This window comes from Musa acuminata, unplaced genomic scaffold (genome assembly GCF_036884655.1).
Source record: "Musa acuminata AAA Group cultivar baxijiao unplaced genomic scaffold, Cavendish_Baxijiao_AAA HiC_scaffold_1075, whole genome shotgun sequence".
Classification (NCBI taxonomy): Eukaryota; Viridiplantae; Streptophyta; class Magnoliopsida; order Zingiberales; family Musaceae; genus Musa; species Musa acuminata.
Genome location: NW_027021289.1, coordinates 46,603 through 60,408, shown reverse-complemented (window position 1 = coordinate 60,408; position 13,806 = coordinate 46,603). Strand labels below are relative to the sequence as shown.

Below are 13,806 nucleotides of genomic sequence, written 5' to 3'. Positions count from 1 at the left end.
TATATGTTAGAACAAGTTAACAAACTCTTGATAGAACAAGAGTTTAACAAACTCTTGAACCTGAAATTTTAACCTCCCTATGATCCAAAAACTGTTAGAAATAAGCAATGTTCTGCAGCTGTAAAAACTCCATATATTCTTGAGGACAGATGAAATCTTCCCAAGCTTATGAGCAGGCTTGACACCAGTTTTGAGTTAAAAGAAAAATATCATTGAGCATGATACATTATGTTTGATACAATTCTGAAAACAAATCAATGGCACCTTGTTTCAGTTGGCTTCATGATTTTTCCCTCCATAGCATTTATCAATATCAATCTGAATCTAGTTTCCTGTAGTTTCTAGCTTAGCTCAAAGTTAAATCTTAGCCAACAAGGGGACCAAGTTTCTTCTTCCCTAGATCCATGAATCGTGTGCTCTCTTCAGAAATCAGACTAACAACTGAAGCACCAGAAGACACAAGACCTTATTCTGAAACTGTTCATCCATGATTCGAAAATGTTTCCATACAAGAAAAGGCCACTCTTTTTGTTTGCTTGATGTACAAAAGTTGAGATACTAGATCTAGCCTCATAATGAATGGATGTCACTGTCTTCACTGGAAACTCTCTCCTTTCTGACGGTTGTTCTTATTGACACCGTGGCATCTCAATGAACTCAAAGAATGAAAGAATAACATATGGTTTTCCTGACAGTTGGAATGCTTAAGAGACCTGAAGTACGGTACTTGAGTATACATTGTGCTGCTTTACTTGAATAAGTTGGGTTCTCAAGCTGCATTCCTTCACCTGAAAACAACAGTATTAAAAAGATTAAACTTCTTTTTGCCAGGTTCCACAACTACTAAGAGTTGCCTCATAAAATGGATGTAAGCACCATCTTTGGTGAAACTAGGCTAACCTGCAACCTATGTGCCTCCGATAAAAGATTTCCACATTCCTCAACTAGAGTTTTCTGAGTACTGATTACACTTGCGAGATCTGAAGCTACATTATCAATATCTGCTGTCTGTTGTAAGAGTAATCCATTATAAGAGTCTAGCAATGTAAAGATAAACATGGTAGAACATCAAAGACAAAGAAGGACTACAAGCTGCAACTTAGCAAAGTTAAATCTTTACTACAGTCTAAAAGAAGATTAGGTGAGTTGGTGACATGATTTATCAAATCTTGGTAAATAGTCTTTCATAAGTAAATAGTCTTTCACATAAGACATACTTATGCAGTTCAAAAGAACTTAGCTAACCTTTAAAAAAAGAGTCCCCAGCACTTGATAGAACTTTATACTTTTCTTTCACAGTTACAAGTTTGGCATTCACAAGTAATCACCTAGGTGGAAGGCTCATGTACCAAAGACACAAGGGGAGAGAGGAGAGAAGAGAGAGAGAGAGACAGAGACTGTTCATCAGAAGTTAGTCATTGGTTTAGGTGTCTAATTCTTGATAAAATTTCTTGATATATTGGTAACATAATTTACAAATACTTGAAAGTTCATTTGAAGTAATCATTCAGTAAACTAAATGCCTAATTCATCACATAAGACATGCTCATGCAGTTCAAAAAATTTTAGTCAGCCTTCGGAAAAGAGTCAACCCTCTCAGTACTTAAACAGAACTTTATATTTCTCTTGCACATCACAAGTTTGGCATTTAGGAGCATCGACTTGGTTACAGAATCATGTATCAAACAACCTTATAAAAAAAAAATTAATGAAAAACAGAAATATTGCGTATGTGAGTGATATGATAAACATTGGTTTATGGAAGAACAAGCCTGCAGAACTAAGGAGAACATATGGCAGGTAGATTAGTAACGAAGATTCTCAAATTCTTTTTAGAAGAAGTTTGAAATCATGCATGCAGTTATATATCCAACAAATTTTACCTTTGGTAGAAAATTTTCCACACATGGAGAAAGTGATTCCAGCATTAGTAATGCATAGTCTAGAACTTCTTTGAGTTCTCTATTATCAACCTGAAAAAAAGATCAAATATAATTTAAAATCAACCAAAAAGAGAAAAAAAAAGGGAGTAAAATGTTATGATTCATAGAGAAATTAACCCAAAGATGTTGTACCTTCACATTCCCATTAATTGGGAGTCTAAGTGAAGCATCCTGAAGAGCCTTTGTTGCTCCTGAAAGAGAACTTGAATATTCGTCTTCAAGAACTGTCCACTCATCCAAATGCAGCATCTAGGAGCAGAGGACCATGATTCTATTAGTATATGATCACGAACAAGATGTTATATGTTTTTGCATTTATCATGGAAATGGATTTATAAATCATACAAGTCAGCCTTGCAAGCATCCCTCAAAGGATAAAAAAGAAAAGAAGAGAAAAAAGGTCCTCCTAGTAATGCTCCTACATGAGGATTGAGGCCACACATAAAAAGAGTCGATCATTGTCATCATGCTGCAAGCACACTTGGTTCATCACCTGTTGTTGGATTTGCCAAAATTACTTCACTAGATGCTTAAATTTTGCAATTTTCTTATCCTGCTAGTTTAGTTTACTCCGGAATACTGCTGTTTCTGATGAAATCAGAGTAGTGAACCTGGGAAATCTGATGCATGAGTAGCAACAATATCATTATTGTCACACGATGATTGACCTATTAACCTGTCTAAATCACTAGTTCAAAAATATTTAAACCCAAATTAATGATCGTAGGCTAAATCACTAGTTCTATCACTTTTGATGTGCGATTAAATAGGGTAATGTGTCTTTTAACTTCATCCTTACCTACTCGAGTCTTTTGAGTAGGTAGTCATCCTTACCTACTTGAGTCATTCGCTGTATGCCCGTCGGCTTTGATAGTATCAACCTATTAACATGTCTAAATCACTAGTTCAAAAATGTTTAAACCTAAATTTATGACCGTAGACCTATCTTCTATCACTTTTGATGCACGATTAAACCAGGGTAACATGCCTTTTAACTTCATCCATGGGTAGTCGTCATCCTTACCTACTTGAGTCATTCGTTGTATGCTCGTCGGCTTTGATAATATCAACCTATTAACATGTCTAAATCACTAGTTCAAAAATGTTTAAACCTAAATTAATGACCGTAGACCCATCTTCTTTTGATGCATAATTAAACCAGGGTAACATGCCTTTTAACTTCATCCATGGGTAGTCATCATCCTTACCTACTTGAGTCATTCGCTGTATGCCTGTCAGCTTTGATAGTATCGACCTAGTCTGATGGGATAACTAATCTATTCATTTGTTGAGCCTATACTACTGGTCCAAAACTCGTCTAAAACAATGACGGTTAACATATCTTTTTACCATTTTTGATATCGGACTAAATGGGGTGTTAAAATTGTAGCTGGATTGAAATCCTAACCCTGGTTCAAAAACTTTGCCTATTGCAAGCATTGAAACCTTCTGAATCAACAAACACCCTTTGCGTGGATCAGAGCAGAGTGATCCAATGCAGATGAGGAGAGAATTGAAATCCACACACATAAGAAGAACAGGCCTTACCTGACAGCGGATGATGGACGATAGACTTTCTCTTCTCTTGAGTTGTTCGAGTTGGATCTTCTTCTCAGTAACGGAGCTTTGGAGCTCTGCGATCGTCGCCGAAAGCCCGTGCAGTGATCTCTGAAAACAATACAATCTGTTCAGTATTTGTGTGATGATCGATGAGAAATCAGCTCAAATTGTTGATGGAGCCTCAACGTTCACCAACCTCGGCAGCAATTCTCCGAGCTTCCATTGCTGCTCGTGCTTTGGCGTTAATGAACCTCCACTGCACGTAATGGTTGTCGAGTAGCTTAAGCACATGGACTTCCTCCTTCCGGCTCGACTCCTTCTTCCCCTTCTTCACCTCCGTGCTGGATTTAGCAGTCGGAGGTTGCGGCGGCTTTGACGAGAAAAGGGGCCTATTGACGGACTTGCTCAAATTGAGCGGATGCTGCTGCTGACGGCAGGACATGGCCGGGGTTAGGGATCGGAGGCAGAACGAGCTGGTCGACGCCCTACAAGCAGAGTCTTCGGCGCCGGTTTGTCGGCTGGAACACGCTTCCGTGGCGCGTCTGGCCGACAGGAGGTCGGCCTCCGGCATGGAGGACCGGACCTCGGCCACCGGCCTCGATCTGCAAGACGCAGGGGGGAGGAGGGGCGGGCTGTCACAGAGGCCGCCCTGGCTGCTAACGCTGCAAGTCTCTGAATCCGAGAAAGAATTCTCCGACAAGGTCTCCTCGAGCCGATTATCGCCGCTTCCATGACCGTAGCTGTTGCCCTCGAACGGAAACGGGCTCACCCGGGCCGGCGTGGGAGGGCGGGGGTTCCTTCTCCCGACGCTGGTGCCATCCGCGACAAGGTGGGGCGGCATCGGGGTTCCCGGCCTCGGCCTCCGCTTCGTATCACCCGGCCGCGGTGGCTGCTCCGCTGCACCGGTAGCGGCATTGTTGTCCGCGAACAACCGGACGACGGCCTTCTTCTTGAGGGTGCTGGGAGGCTTGGTGGAGACGGGGAGGGGCGTCTCCACGCTGCGCCGGGTGGATGTCAGGGGCTGGTTCTCGTCGGCCTCCAGGGGTTCGTGATGCTTGTGCGGCTTCTTGGGGAGGAGCGGGAGGAGGGAGACGGCGGGGCAAACATTCCTCGGAGACGCAGCGAAGTGTTGGGTTTCGGAAGACGAACAGGAGGAGGAAGGGGAGGGGGACAGGTAGCGAGAGGTGACCTCCCTAGCACGGGGCCGGCGGGGCCTCCTGTCGGTGGCCGGAGGGGTGGGGATCGGGGGCTGTGCAGCCGACGCCAGTGGAGGGGGAAGAGGAGGAAGTGAAGAGGATTCCACCATCATTTTGGCTTAGGGAAAGAAAGAACAAGAAGACGAACAACAACCAAGAAGAAGAAGAGGCGATTTAAGTAGCCGTTGGAAGAGACGACGACGTCGATGATACCGCAACGGCTAGTTTCCCGTGCACGGGGGTTTAAAAAAAGGCTCCGGGATATATATTTATATATATATACATATATATATATACGTATATGTATATATATACATATATACATATATATATATATGTATATATACATACACATACATATATATACATACACATATATATATATATAAGGAATTCTTGAAAAATATTATATTTTTAAGAAATTTTTAATTATCCCTTGTCATGCGAAAAAATCAATTTAGAGCCTTGTAGGTAGAGGAGATGGATCGAACGAGATCGCCATCATCACAAGTGATGATAGAGATGACATGAGGTGTAAGACAAAGACGAAAATAGATTGATGAGCGTTAAGAGTAAAATAATCATTTATGAAAACAAAAATACTCTACGAAAAGTTTTGAAAGTTTAGACGCGCTCTAGGAAAATTTCTTTTATATATATATATATATATATATATATATATATATATATATATATATATATATATATATATATATAAAGCTAATTCCATGTATGCATGAATTCTGTTAATTAAGCATAGTCTTCACCAGAAATGAAGTAATACAAGGCATGCTTATTTAATTACAATGACAAATATTATGTTCGGAAAGTAAACAGGACACAGTTTATAAGTATAGAGCTGATTCCTCGGTCAAGTAGATCAACTTATCACAACCTAACAACGACTGCATCAATTGAGAAGGAGAAGAGGTGCAAATGTAGTCATGGTGAAGCTGGAGCTTGTTCAGTGGCAGACATTTGGGAGGCTGCCTCCTCCTTGACGTAGTTCACTGGAGCTGCAGGCCTGTTGCTGTCTCGCTTTCCATCCCTGCTCATAGATCGAACACCGTTAGCACTGCCTTGATTTGCATTGAGGGATAGCCGCCGGCTTGGGGTCCCATTTGATGTACTGCCATTTGGGCGAGGCCCCACCACCTTCTTCGGACCAAGCGGCCTGGCTGGGCTTGGCCTTGAACCGAACAAAGCTTCTTGTTCGGTGGCAAGTTGCTCATGGATGCGCTTTTGATCCTGTTTATGAGCACAAAGCAAGGAAATATAAGCCTCATGACCTGTGACTGGCCATGAATTAGGGTTAGTAGACCATCATGAACATTGAACAAGCTGAAAATTACCCTTTGCTTTCGTTTCTCCCCCTCTCTTTCCTGCCTTAGCATGGTGTATTCGTCTAGCATCGCAAGAAGTGGAACACCATCGTAGGTGAATGACATGCCACGATCCTCCTCCCATGTACGAGTTTTGGCAACCAGCATATCAACAAGAGCTGAAAAAACAAATGGTGTCAAGTCATTAAAACATTTTGAAATGATTTTCCAGCCATTACAGACTTAACTGTAGATCAATTTCTAATCATAAAAATCAGCTGCAGAATCAATCTACTAAAGAGGAACATTGATTGGCACTCATGTTTTCTGTTACTTGTCCCAACCAGGATCTTTTAGCTATCAAGGAGCTAGTAAAATGCACAGTCTCAATCTGATTCTGATGATATTGGAAATAAAAATGCACCAGAATGATCCTTTAAGAAAAGTAATACAGATGATGAGAAGCCAGCATTCCTCAGTTATGGAGAAAATTACCTTGTTTTCTAGGATTAGGAATACAGGAAAGCAAAGGATTTCACATCTTTGGCAGTTTGAATAATCACCTTAGCTGAAAGCTTGGTCATATATTTGGCAATTGCAATGTTCACTTGCCAATGACTCCATCCGATAATTGCAGTTGTTAACACATTACCAATCTTTTGAGGCAAGCTATCAATATGTTAAAATATGATAGCAACATACTAAAATATCAATCATTAATGCACGTGCAGGCACTAAAATATATTTGCTATAAACCCTTGCATCTATATATTTTTTCCCATCTGATAGAGCATTTATCATACTGCTCCAGTGTTAAGTGTACCTTTAATAGGATAAGGAACCTGGAAATGAAAATATCCATTGCTTGTCTATATGCAAAAGCAGCCACCTACTTATCCTCTACAAGTGCATTGAAAACAATTCTTGCCAGAAGGCATAAATTTCTTTCAGAAATTTGATCATAATAAGAGATACAAAATTGATAGACCTCAACAAGGTTTTACAAAGATACCTGGAATCTTGTTAACCAATACACGAGCTTTTTCAGCACGCTTCAGATTTAAATGTGCACCTCTACTCGAGTTATATCTGTTATCATCCTGAAAAACGAAATCATACATCACACAAGTCAGATTTGGTTGGAATTTTATCATGGGTCAAGAGAATTGCTTGGACCACAGAAAGGAACTATTCCATTGTAGATTCCCTTCTTTATTCTAATAATTTCTCAAGTTCAATTATGCACAAAGAGACTACATGGACAAGCTAAATGTCACATGTCATGTTCTAGTAGCAATTATATAACACTTCAAGCTGGTCTTTGTAAGAAACTTCTTCAACTTTTAGGTTGTCATAGCATGCTAAAAGAAACTTGATATGAAAGAACATATACCCAGAAGCAACTACAAGTTACAAACAGAAAAATGATTAGCATAAAGCAACATCAACAAATGTGTGTGCATCAACATAAGACACAGTGTAGAGAGACAATTGCTCTTGTTGGAATTAAATCTTACCTTCCATCAACAGAAGATTTTTATCACAAAGTCAGGAAATTTGAAAAGATGTATAACAGAATACTGTTGGACTTGGAGATCAAGGTGGCCACCGAGCAGAATAATAAATTAGTAATGCATAAAAAATTGCAAGTGTAAGAATATGTAAACATGATAGCAAGTTACTGTTGGTACCCGATTATAGTCTTCAAGCCAGCTTTCTTCTTCGCATGCTGACATCCATTTTTCAACCTTTTCCAAAATTTCTTTCCTGCTCATTGCTTCCTCTTTAGCTTTCAATATCTGGTTATCCATTTCTGCTAGTAAGTCTGAAGGTTCAACATTTCCAGAGTCAATTAGAGCCAATATTTTATCTCTTGCAGCTGCAGAATCGATGTCTACATGAGCATGAGTGTAAATGTCTTCAAGTTCAGTTTGTTTCTTGAAAGCTATTTCCTTCATCTTGCTTGCCTTTAGCTGATCTAACCTTTCAACTTCCACTTCAGCCTTGACATAGAAAGAGAGAATATGTGCAACAACAGAAGAAAAATGAAAAAAAAAAAAAGAACTTTAGCATCAACTCAATTGTAAGATACAAAAAAGTTGAGCATCATTAAGAATTCTCTTCTAACTAACCTGCTCAATCAGGTCAAGGGCGAGAGCTCCAGGAACAGTGACCTCATCCACTGTAGCAGACATATTACTGGTTACATGACTAAACAGACTCTGCTCTTCCATTGGTGTATCCATCAGATTCCAAAGATCAGTAAGCTGAGCAGCTAACTCTTGAAGCTGAAAAGGGAATAAAAGCAAAACTCAAAACTAGCTCATGCATTTTCTAATTGACATAAAATGTGAAGCCAAACATCAGAAGAAAAGAGATGATAACAATAGAACGGAAAATATTATTACCTATTAACATGTTTATTCCTGCCTCATCATCTAAACACAATAATGAAATTATGTTTTATCTGATCAACAGCACATAGTTTACACATTATTATTCGTTATATTCTCTCCATATAATCACATGTTCTGTGACAGAAACTCAATTCAATAGAGATGACTTGACAAATAAACCACAAGCTGAATTACAAGGCAAGATAAATTTAGGCAAGAGAGGAGACTGCCACATATCAAAAAGGGAAGAACATGGACAACTCTACTTTATTAGTAACACTTCTAAGGTCATTTAAAGATGAAAAAGTGATACGTTTTAAAAATTCCAGATATATTTTAAGCTCACTTTTGCTTACACATGCATACTATTGCATCCTTTTCATGGTAATCCCAAGCCTCAAGAGTAAGGTTGCACTAGGTAACTCGACCAGCATAATAATTGGGAATATCAAATAAGGATGTGGATTTTTGCAGATGTTAGCAACTTAAAACAAATTTGATGGCCCTGGATTTGACTAGTGATATTGCTCTTGAAAGAGCTAAATCTCAGAAATATACAGCTGATACCAAATAGTTATAACTATGCTTGTTCTTGTTGAAGTAGCAAATGTGAGGATGTAGAACAAGGAGCTGAATTTCTGGACCATCAAATGGAAGCCTGTGGAAGAAATTTCCATGGCTTAATGCCCAGCAAGAAATTAAAGTCCGAATAAATTTGGTACGGCCAATGAAAGAAGGACTTTGATCAAGAATATAGAGAAAAGAATGCTCCTCATGTGAACTAGAACAGGAAAAAGCTGTATCTTGCAGAAAGGAATGTGGGTAATTGGAAACAACAAGTTAACACAAAATTAGTTGCTAAATCATAATCATGGTGCACCACGAAGTATAATCTAATCTCACTTTCTTTTAGGATATGCTCCATGTAGAATTGACATGTGAAATCATGGAGATCTACTCCGATAAATGAACCTCATTCCTGATGTTAACAAATACAAAATTAACATGTCTGATACAGAAAAGAATGTCAAAGATTATGATCCGGGATGTTTAACAAATACAAAATTAACATGTCCGATACAGAAAAGAATGTCAAAGATTATGATCCGGGATTTCAGTTGCTATTTAGAGTCAGCATGCAACAAAACCAGCAGTTAATTCCAATATCATTTTTCTAATACAAGACAATACCCATTTGATCAAACTATAGACATCAATATAACAAGCCAGAATCATTAACGACATTACATCTAAAACGGATGAATGCTCGATTGTCATAACATGCCGCCAATACATGTGGAAGTTTAGAATTTCAAATAGTGGTAGACCCCAAGCACAATCAGGAGATTGAAAAGTTTGAAAGGAATGCTGTCCAAACACCAAAACTAGGATTGAATCCAGTGAAGTGTACAGTTATGTTGTTTATCCATTAGCATAAAGCTGAAAAGAACTACTGAAGAGCCAATATGATGCTGCATTGTAGAAATTACCTTTTTTAGTCGCATTTTTTTATCTTCTTTAAGCACCATGACCATCCCAGAAAGCTTGGATAAGGTATCATTACTGATGCTCTTTGATTGTACACTAACAGAGTCATTTAAGCTAGGATGAACTTCAGTTATCGTACTGAAGAAATCCAACCCCAGAACAGCACACAGATCATGAACTGTGCTAACAAAATCAAGGATCTTGTGCAGCCTATCACTCTGCAGAATTATACATGCAAATGTTACCACAGGAATCATCCTTTCAAGATAAACTCAGCAACATCACTATGACAAGGAACCTTTTCTTTCTGAAGTTCTTGCAGTTGTTGCTGATATTCATCCAGCTTTTTCAGTGACAAATCCTCCTCATCAACTGTTGGTGTCCTCATTTGCTCACCAATTATTGAAGTTCCAGCAATTTCTCCACGGATCTTCTCAATTTGCAGTTGCACATCAGCAAATTCTCTTATCCTATCCTCTTTCTGCTTGCACAGTTGCTCCAGAAGTGGTGCTATAGCTGCTAGTTGCTCCTTGATTGTGCCAGAGGATTTATCAGGCTGAAACATATGAATTAGCAACTGTTATTAATTAAAAATCCAATTTTTGATGATGGAAACAGAAACCAAAAATAGGTGGTTTTGCAGTTATGGTTCAAATCCTGTACTTGTTAAATAAGAACTATTCTGGTCTGACAAATATGCTGTATCTGTGTACTATGAATTTCAGGCAGTAACTACACAACCACTTCTCAGGACAAAGTTTTACATTGGAAGGCAACTTATTGCAATATTATGTTACTTATAAGCACTGATGGACTCTGGAAAAAAATCTTAGAAAAAGGAAAGTTCCAGCTCTCGAAGGATACTTACGTGTTCACAGGTATGCCAAACCTAATTAGTATGGAACTAGTTGGCATAAAATAGATGCAAGTTTTCTGATGATTAAAGTCGACGAAAGATATCAAAAAGAAAAGATGAAGGGTATTAATGGCCATTAAATTTGACACCTTGTTTTGATCTCAAAATAAATTTATTGTTCCCGACGACATAAACAACATTATTTGATGGTTTCTATCAGTTGAAATAATATGTCACTATAAACAAGGGCTCTTCAGGCATGGAAATAACCATATGTCAGAGAGTCCACCTTATTTCTATCAGTTGAACCCTACTCCTGCTCCAAGAGTTGATACAGATCAATACTTAATTATATCCTAAGGTCTTGGAGGCTGAGATAATGGTATTGTATGATAAATAAAAGAACCAGTGCCATATTCAGAGAGTTTCTTTTTATCTAAATATAATATTCTAAAGCAGACTTCAAAAGCATGCATGTAGGTTACAGCGTAACCACTTTCCTGTCTCTCATCATAAAGAATTAATCTAAGAATGTGTTGCCAATGCACAAGGTAATGTCCCATCATGAAGAATTTATGCATTGTAAATATGATGCAAGTCATAAAAAGGTCACTTTTTTTATCCAGGTAGATTTCTTGGCCACTGGATTCTGAGGAACATAAATGTAACTCACGATGCCATCAAAAGACTTTTCTCCAAGAGCAGAAAGCAGTCTGAGAAGCTCAGCTTTCGAATCAGCCAAGGACTGCAGAAGAAGGACCCTTGTCTTTGAAGCCTGCTCAACTTTCCTCTTATATACCTCTAAGCACTCTTGCTCTAGCTGAAGCAACATCCTATCGCGTTCTTCATCACTTTCACCAACCTCGTCCCATATTAGCTGAAATACAGGGACAGTCATTTGATCAGCTTCATGTTGCTGATTGCAAGTAAGAAAAATCTGCAAGAAATTGAATAACCTGCAACTGCTGCAGCAAAGATCCGCATGTTGTTTCACCTAATAATGGATTCTGAGTATCTGAAACCGCCATTTACAGCTCAAGGGAACCTGCACAATGGAAGACTCCATACACATACTATCTCCACTGTACTGGACTAGAAAGGTCAAATCGAATCATGCCAGATCGTTATACCTTATAGAACAGTAAGAAAGCTTACTCCTGCTGACTGATGAAACATGTAACAAGCGAGTCCTTGTCACAAAGTATGAATTTTAGACCGCTCCAACTAGCTGAGATTGCTGTAGCGATAAAGAAACAAAAGAGTTGGGTTTTTGTCTAGCAAGATGGAGTAAAGAAACATGTGGTGCAATTGGCACACTAAGAATTAATTTAAAAGAACTCCCGACAGGATTAAAGCACAAAATACTGAAAGTTTCTTAAGGCACCTGAGGGCCAACTACACCTAGCTAAACAACCTCAACAGTGAACTGCTCCAGCCTCAAGTCCACAATTATTCCCAGATCAAACTAAAAATTCACCACATTTAAGGAAGCAGCTGAGTCTACTCCAAAACAGTAGAGAGCAAAAAGCAAATAAAGAACTCCAAAAAGAATGTAACTAACCATGTCACACAAGTTATATGTTGCCAACTGTATGTCCTTATGTTAAGATAGCGACTGGTTGACGTAAAGAAGTAACATTTTTAGATCAAACTAAAATTACACCATAGAACTAGCTAAGCCTACTCAAAGATTGTAGAGTAAAAAGAAAATGAAGAACTCCAAAAAGAATGCAACGATCACCATCTCCCCCAACCACATCACACAGGCCGAATCCTGCCAACCGTAAGTCTTTATCTTCAGAGAGTCACTGGTTAAAATAGGAAGTAACATGTTCTCCAGCCATGATGTTACGATATGGTGTAATCGAGACAACTGTCCAGTAAAAGTAGAGTGGGAAGTTGAAAGCCGGACCGCAGATCCACGAAAAGGGCATGGAGTCGACAGTACCCAGCGAAACTACGACGGAGAGAATCGAGAGAGAAGCAGCCTTTGGAAACTGAACTAACTCCAATCGACGGAATCGGAAGCAGGAATGACCATCTCCGAGCAATGCATCGAAGAAAAAGACCCTTCGTTTAGCGAACCACGCGCCAATTGCTAAAAGGCCACTTCGAATGGAGCCGAAAGGTACCCAACAAACCGATCCCCTGAGAATGCGGGCGGTTGGGGCAGCGAAAAGCCCGAGGCGAGCGGCGTTTCTTCACGAGATCACGAGAACGCAGAGGGTTCCAGGCTGGGAAAGAAGGGGAAGCAGGAAGAGATGGGAGGAGGAGGGCGCTCACCGTAGAGCGTCGATCGGAGGGCTACGGTTCGGAGGGGTGGATCTCAGGAGGAGATCCGAGCGCTTCCGTGCTCCTCTCTACCCTCCGCCGCTGCTGCTGCCGCTGCTCTGGGTGTGAGAGAAGCGACGGTGACGGTGTGCGTGCGCGTTCGCGTTCGCTTTGCTGGCTTCGGACAAAGAGACAGTGGGCAAAAACAATATAATAATGGAGGTCATGTGGTGGGCCCCGGTGGGCACCCCAATTGCGTATCGGGTATGGAATACTTGAGATTGCGATGCGGTCACTTCACCAATGGCCCCCAGCATAACTGCTGCTACACCGCTTGGCCCCCTCTCTATAGTACATGAATAATGTGCCATCAAAAATACTTGGAATCAAGGAAAGGATATATTATGATTGATGATTTGATGAGGCCAAGTCCGATAGTTATATCAAGAAATCAATTTAAATCTTCTTTACATATACAGTTGGGATCAGACAAATTTATATTTTACGTGCATTTTTTATTATCTATTTTTCATATCAGTGACATGGTCAAAAAGTCTTTTCGTCCTTTTGATTGGACTGATCTTCGGTTGTAGTATTTTTCATATAAATCTAAAGAATTTTCTTTTTGAAGATGTCAAAAATCACTATAATATATTTAAAAACATCACAATCGATATAGAGTTCGATTATTTTATAGTTTATTCTTATTCTTGAACTAATTTTATAGTTTATTATATCATAGAGATCATTGTCTTAGATTTTATAGCTCTTTAT

The 13,806-nt window shown here is 39.4% G+C and overlaps 2 protein-coding genes across 2 annotated transcripts; both read right to left on the bottom strand.

The window, feature by feature from the left end:
• Nucleotides 1-10: 10 nt before the first annotated feature.
• Nucleotides 11-4,816, bottom strand: LOC135666142 (protein ENDOSPERM DEFECTIVE 1-like). Its single transcript, XM_065177706.1, has 6 exons — nucleotides 3,700-4,816; nucleotides 3,492-3,611; nucleotides 2,076-2,192; nucleotides 1,884-1,973; nucleotides 901-1,008; nucleotides 11-788 (listed from the first exon to the last, which is right to left on the bottom strand). The coding sequence occupies exons 1-6, from the start codon at nucleotides 4,810-4,812 to the stop codon at nucleotides 705-707; spliced, it is 1,632 nt and encodes a 543-aa protein (XP_065033778.1). The 5' UTR covers nucleotides 4,813-4,816; the 3' UTR covers nucleotides 11-704.
• A 656-nt stretch (nucleotides 4,817-5,472) lies between these two features.
• Nucleotides 5,473-13,224, bottom strand: LOC135666139 (65-kDa microtubule-associated protein 1-like). Its single transcript, XM_065177705.1, has 11 exons — nucleotides 13,045-13,224; nucleotides 11,892-11,998; nucleotides 11,718-11,806; nucleotides 11,435-11,638; nucleotides 10,204-10,461; nucleotides 9,908-10,123; nucleotides 8,154-8,309; nucleotides 7,713-8,024; nucleotides 7,034-7,121; nucleotides 6,052-6,200; nucleotides 5,473-5,947 (listed from the first exon to the last, which is right to left on the bottom strand). Exons 3-11 carry the CDS (start codon nucleotides 11,787-11,789, stop codon nucleotides 5,642-5,644), a joined length of 1,761 nt encoding a protein of 586 aa, XP_065033777.1. The 5' UTR covers nucleotides 11,790-11,806; nucleotides 11,892-11,998; nucleotides 13,045-13,224; the 3' UTR covers nucleotides 5,473-5,641.
• Nucleotides 13,225-13,806: the final 582 nt, after the last annotated feature.

What these genes read in the sequence shown, in the direction of transcription:
- LOC135666139 (XM_065177705.1), bottom strand. Translation starts at nt 11,789, where the DNA reads ATGGCGGTTTCAGATACTCAGAATCCATTATTAGGTGAAACAACATGC. An exon ending in AAAAGTCTTTTGATGGCATC is followed by an intron (nt 10,462 to 11,434) that starts GTGAGTTACATT and finishes CATATGTTTCAG; the next exon opens with CCTGATAAATCCTCTGGCAC. An exon ending in ATTGGTTAACAAGATTCCAG is followed by an intron (nt 6,201 to 7,033) that starts GTATCTTTGTAA and finishes TTGTTTTTTCAG; the next exon opens with CTCTTGTTGATATGCTGGTT.
- LOC135666142 (XM_065177706.1), bottom strand. Translation starts at nt 4,812, where the DNA reads ATGATGGTGGAATCCTCTTCACTTCCTCCTCTTCCCCCTCCACTGGCG. An exon ending in TGGAAAATTTTCTACCAAAG is followed by an intron (nt 1,009 to 1,883) that starts GTAAAATTTGTT and finishes CTCTTACAACAG; the next exon opens with ACAGCAGATATTGATAATGT. An exon ending in CGGAGGCACATAGGTTGCAG is followed by an intron (nt 789 to 900) that starts GTTAGCCTAGTT and finishes TGTTGTTTTCAG; the next exon opens with GTGAAGGAATGCAGCTTGAG.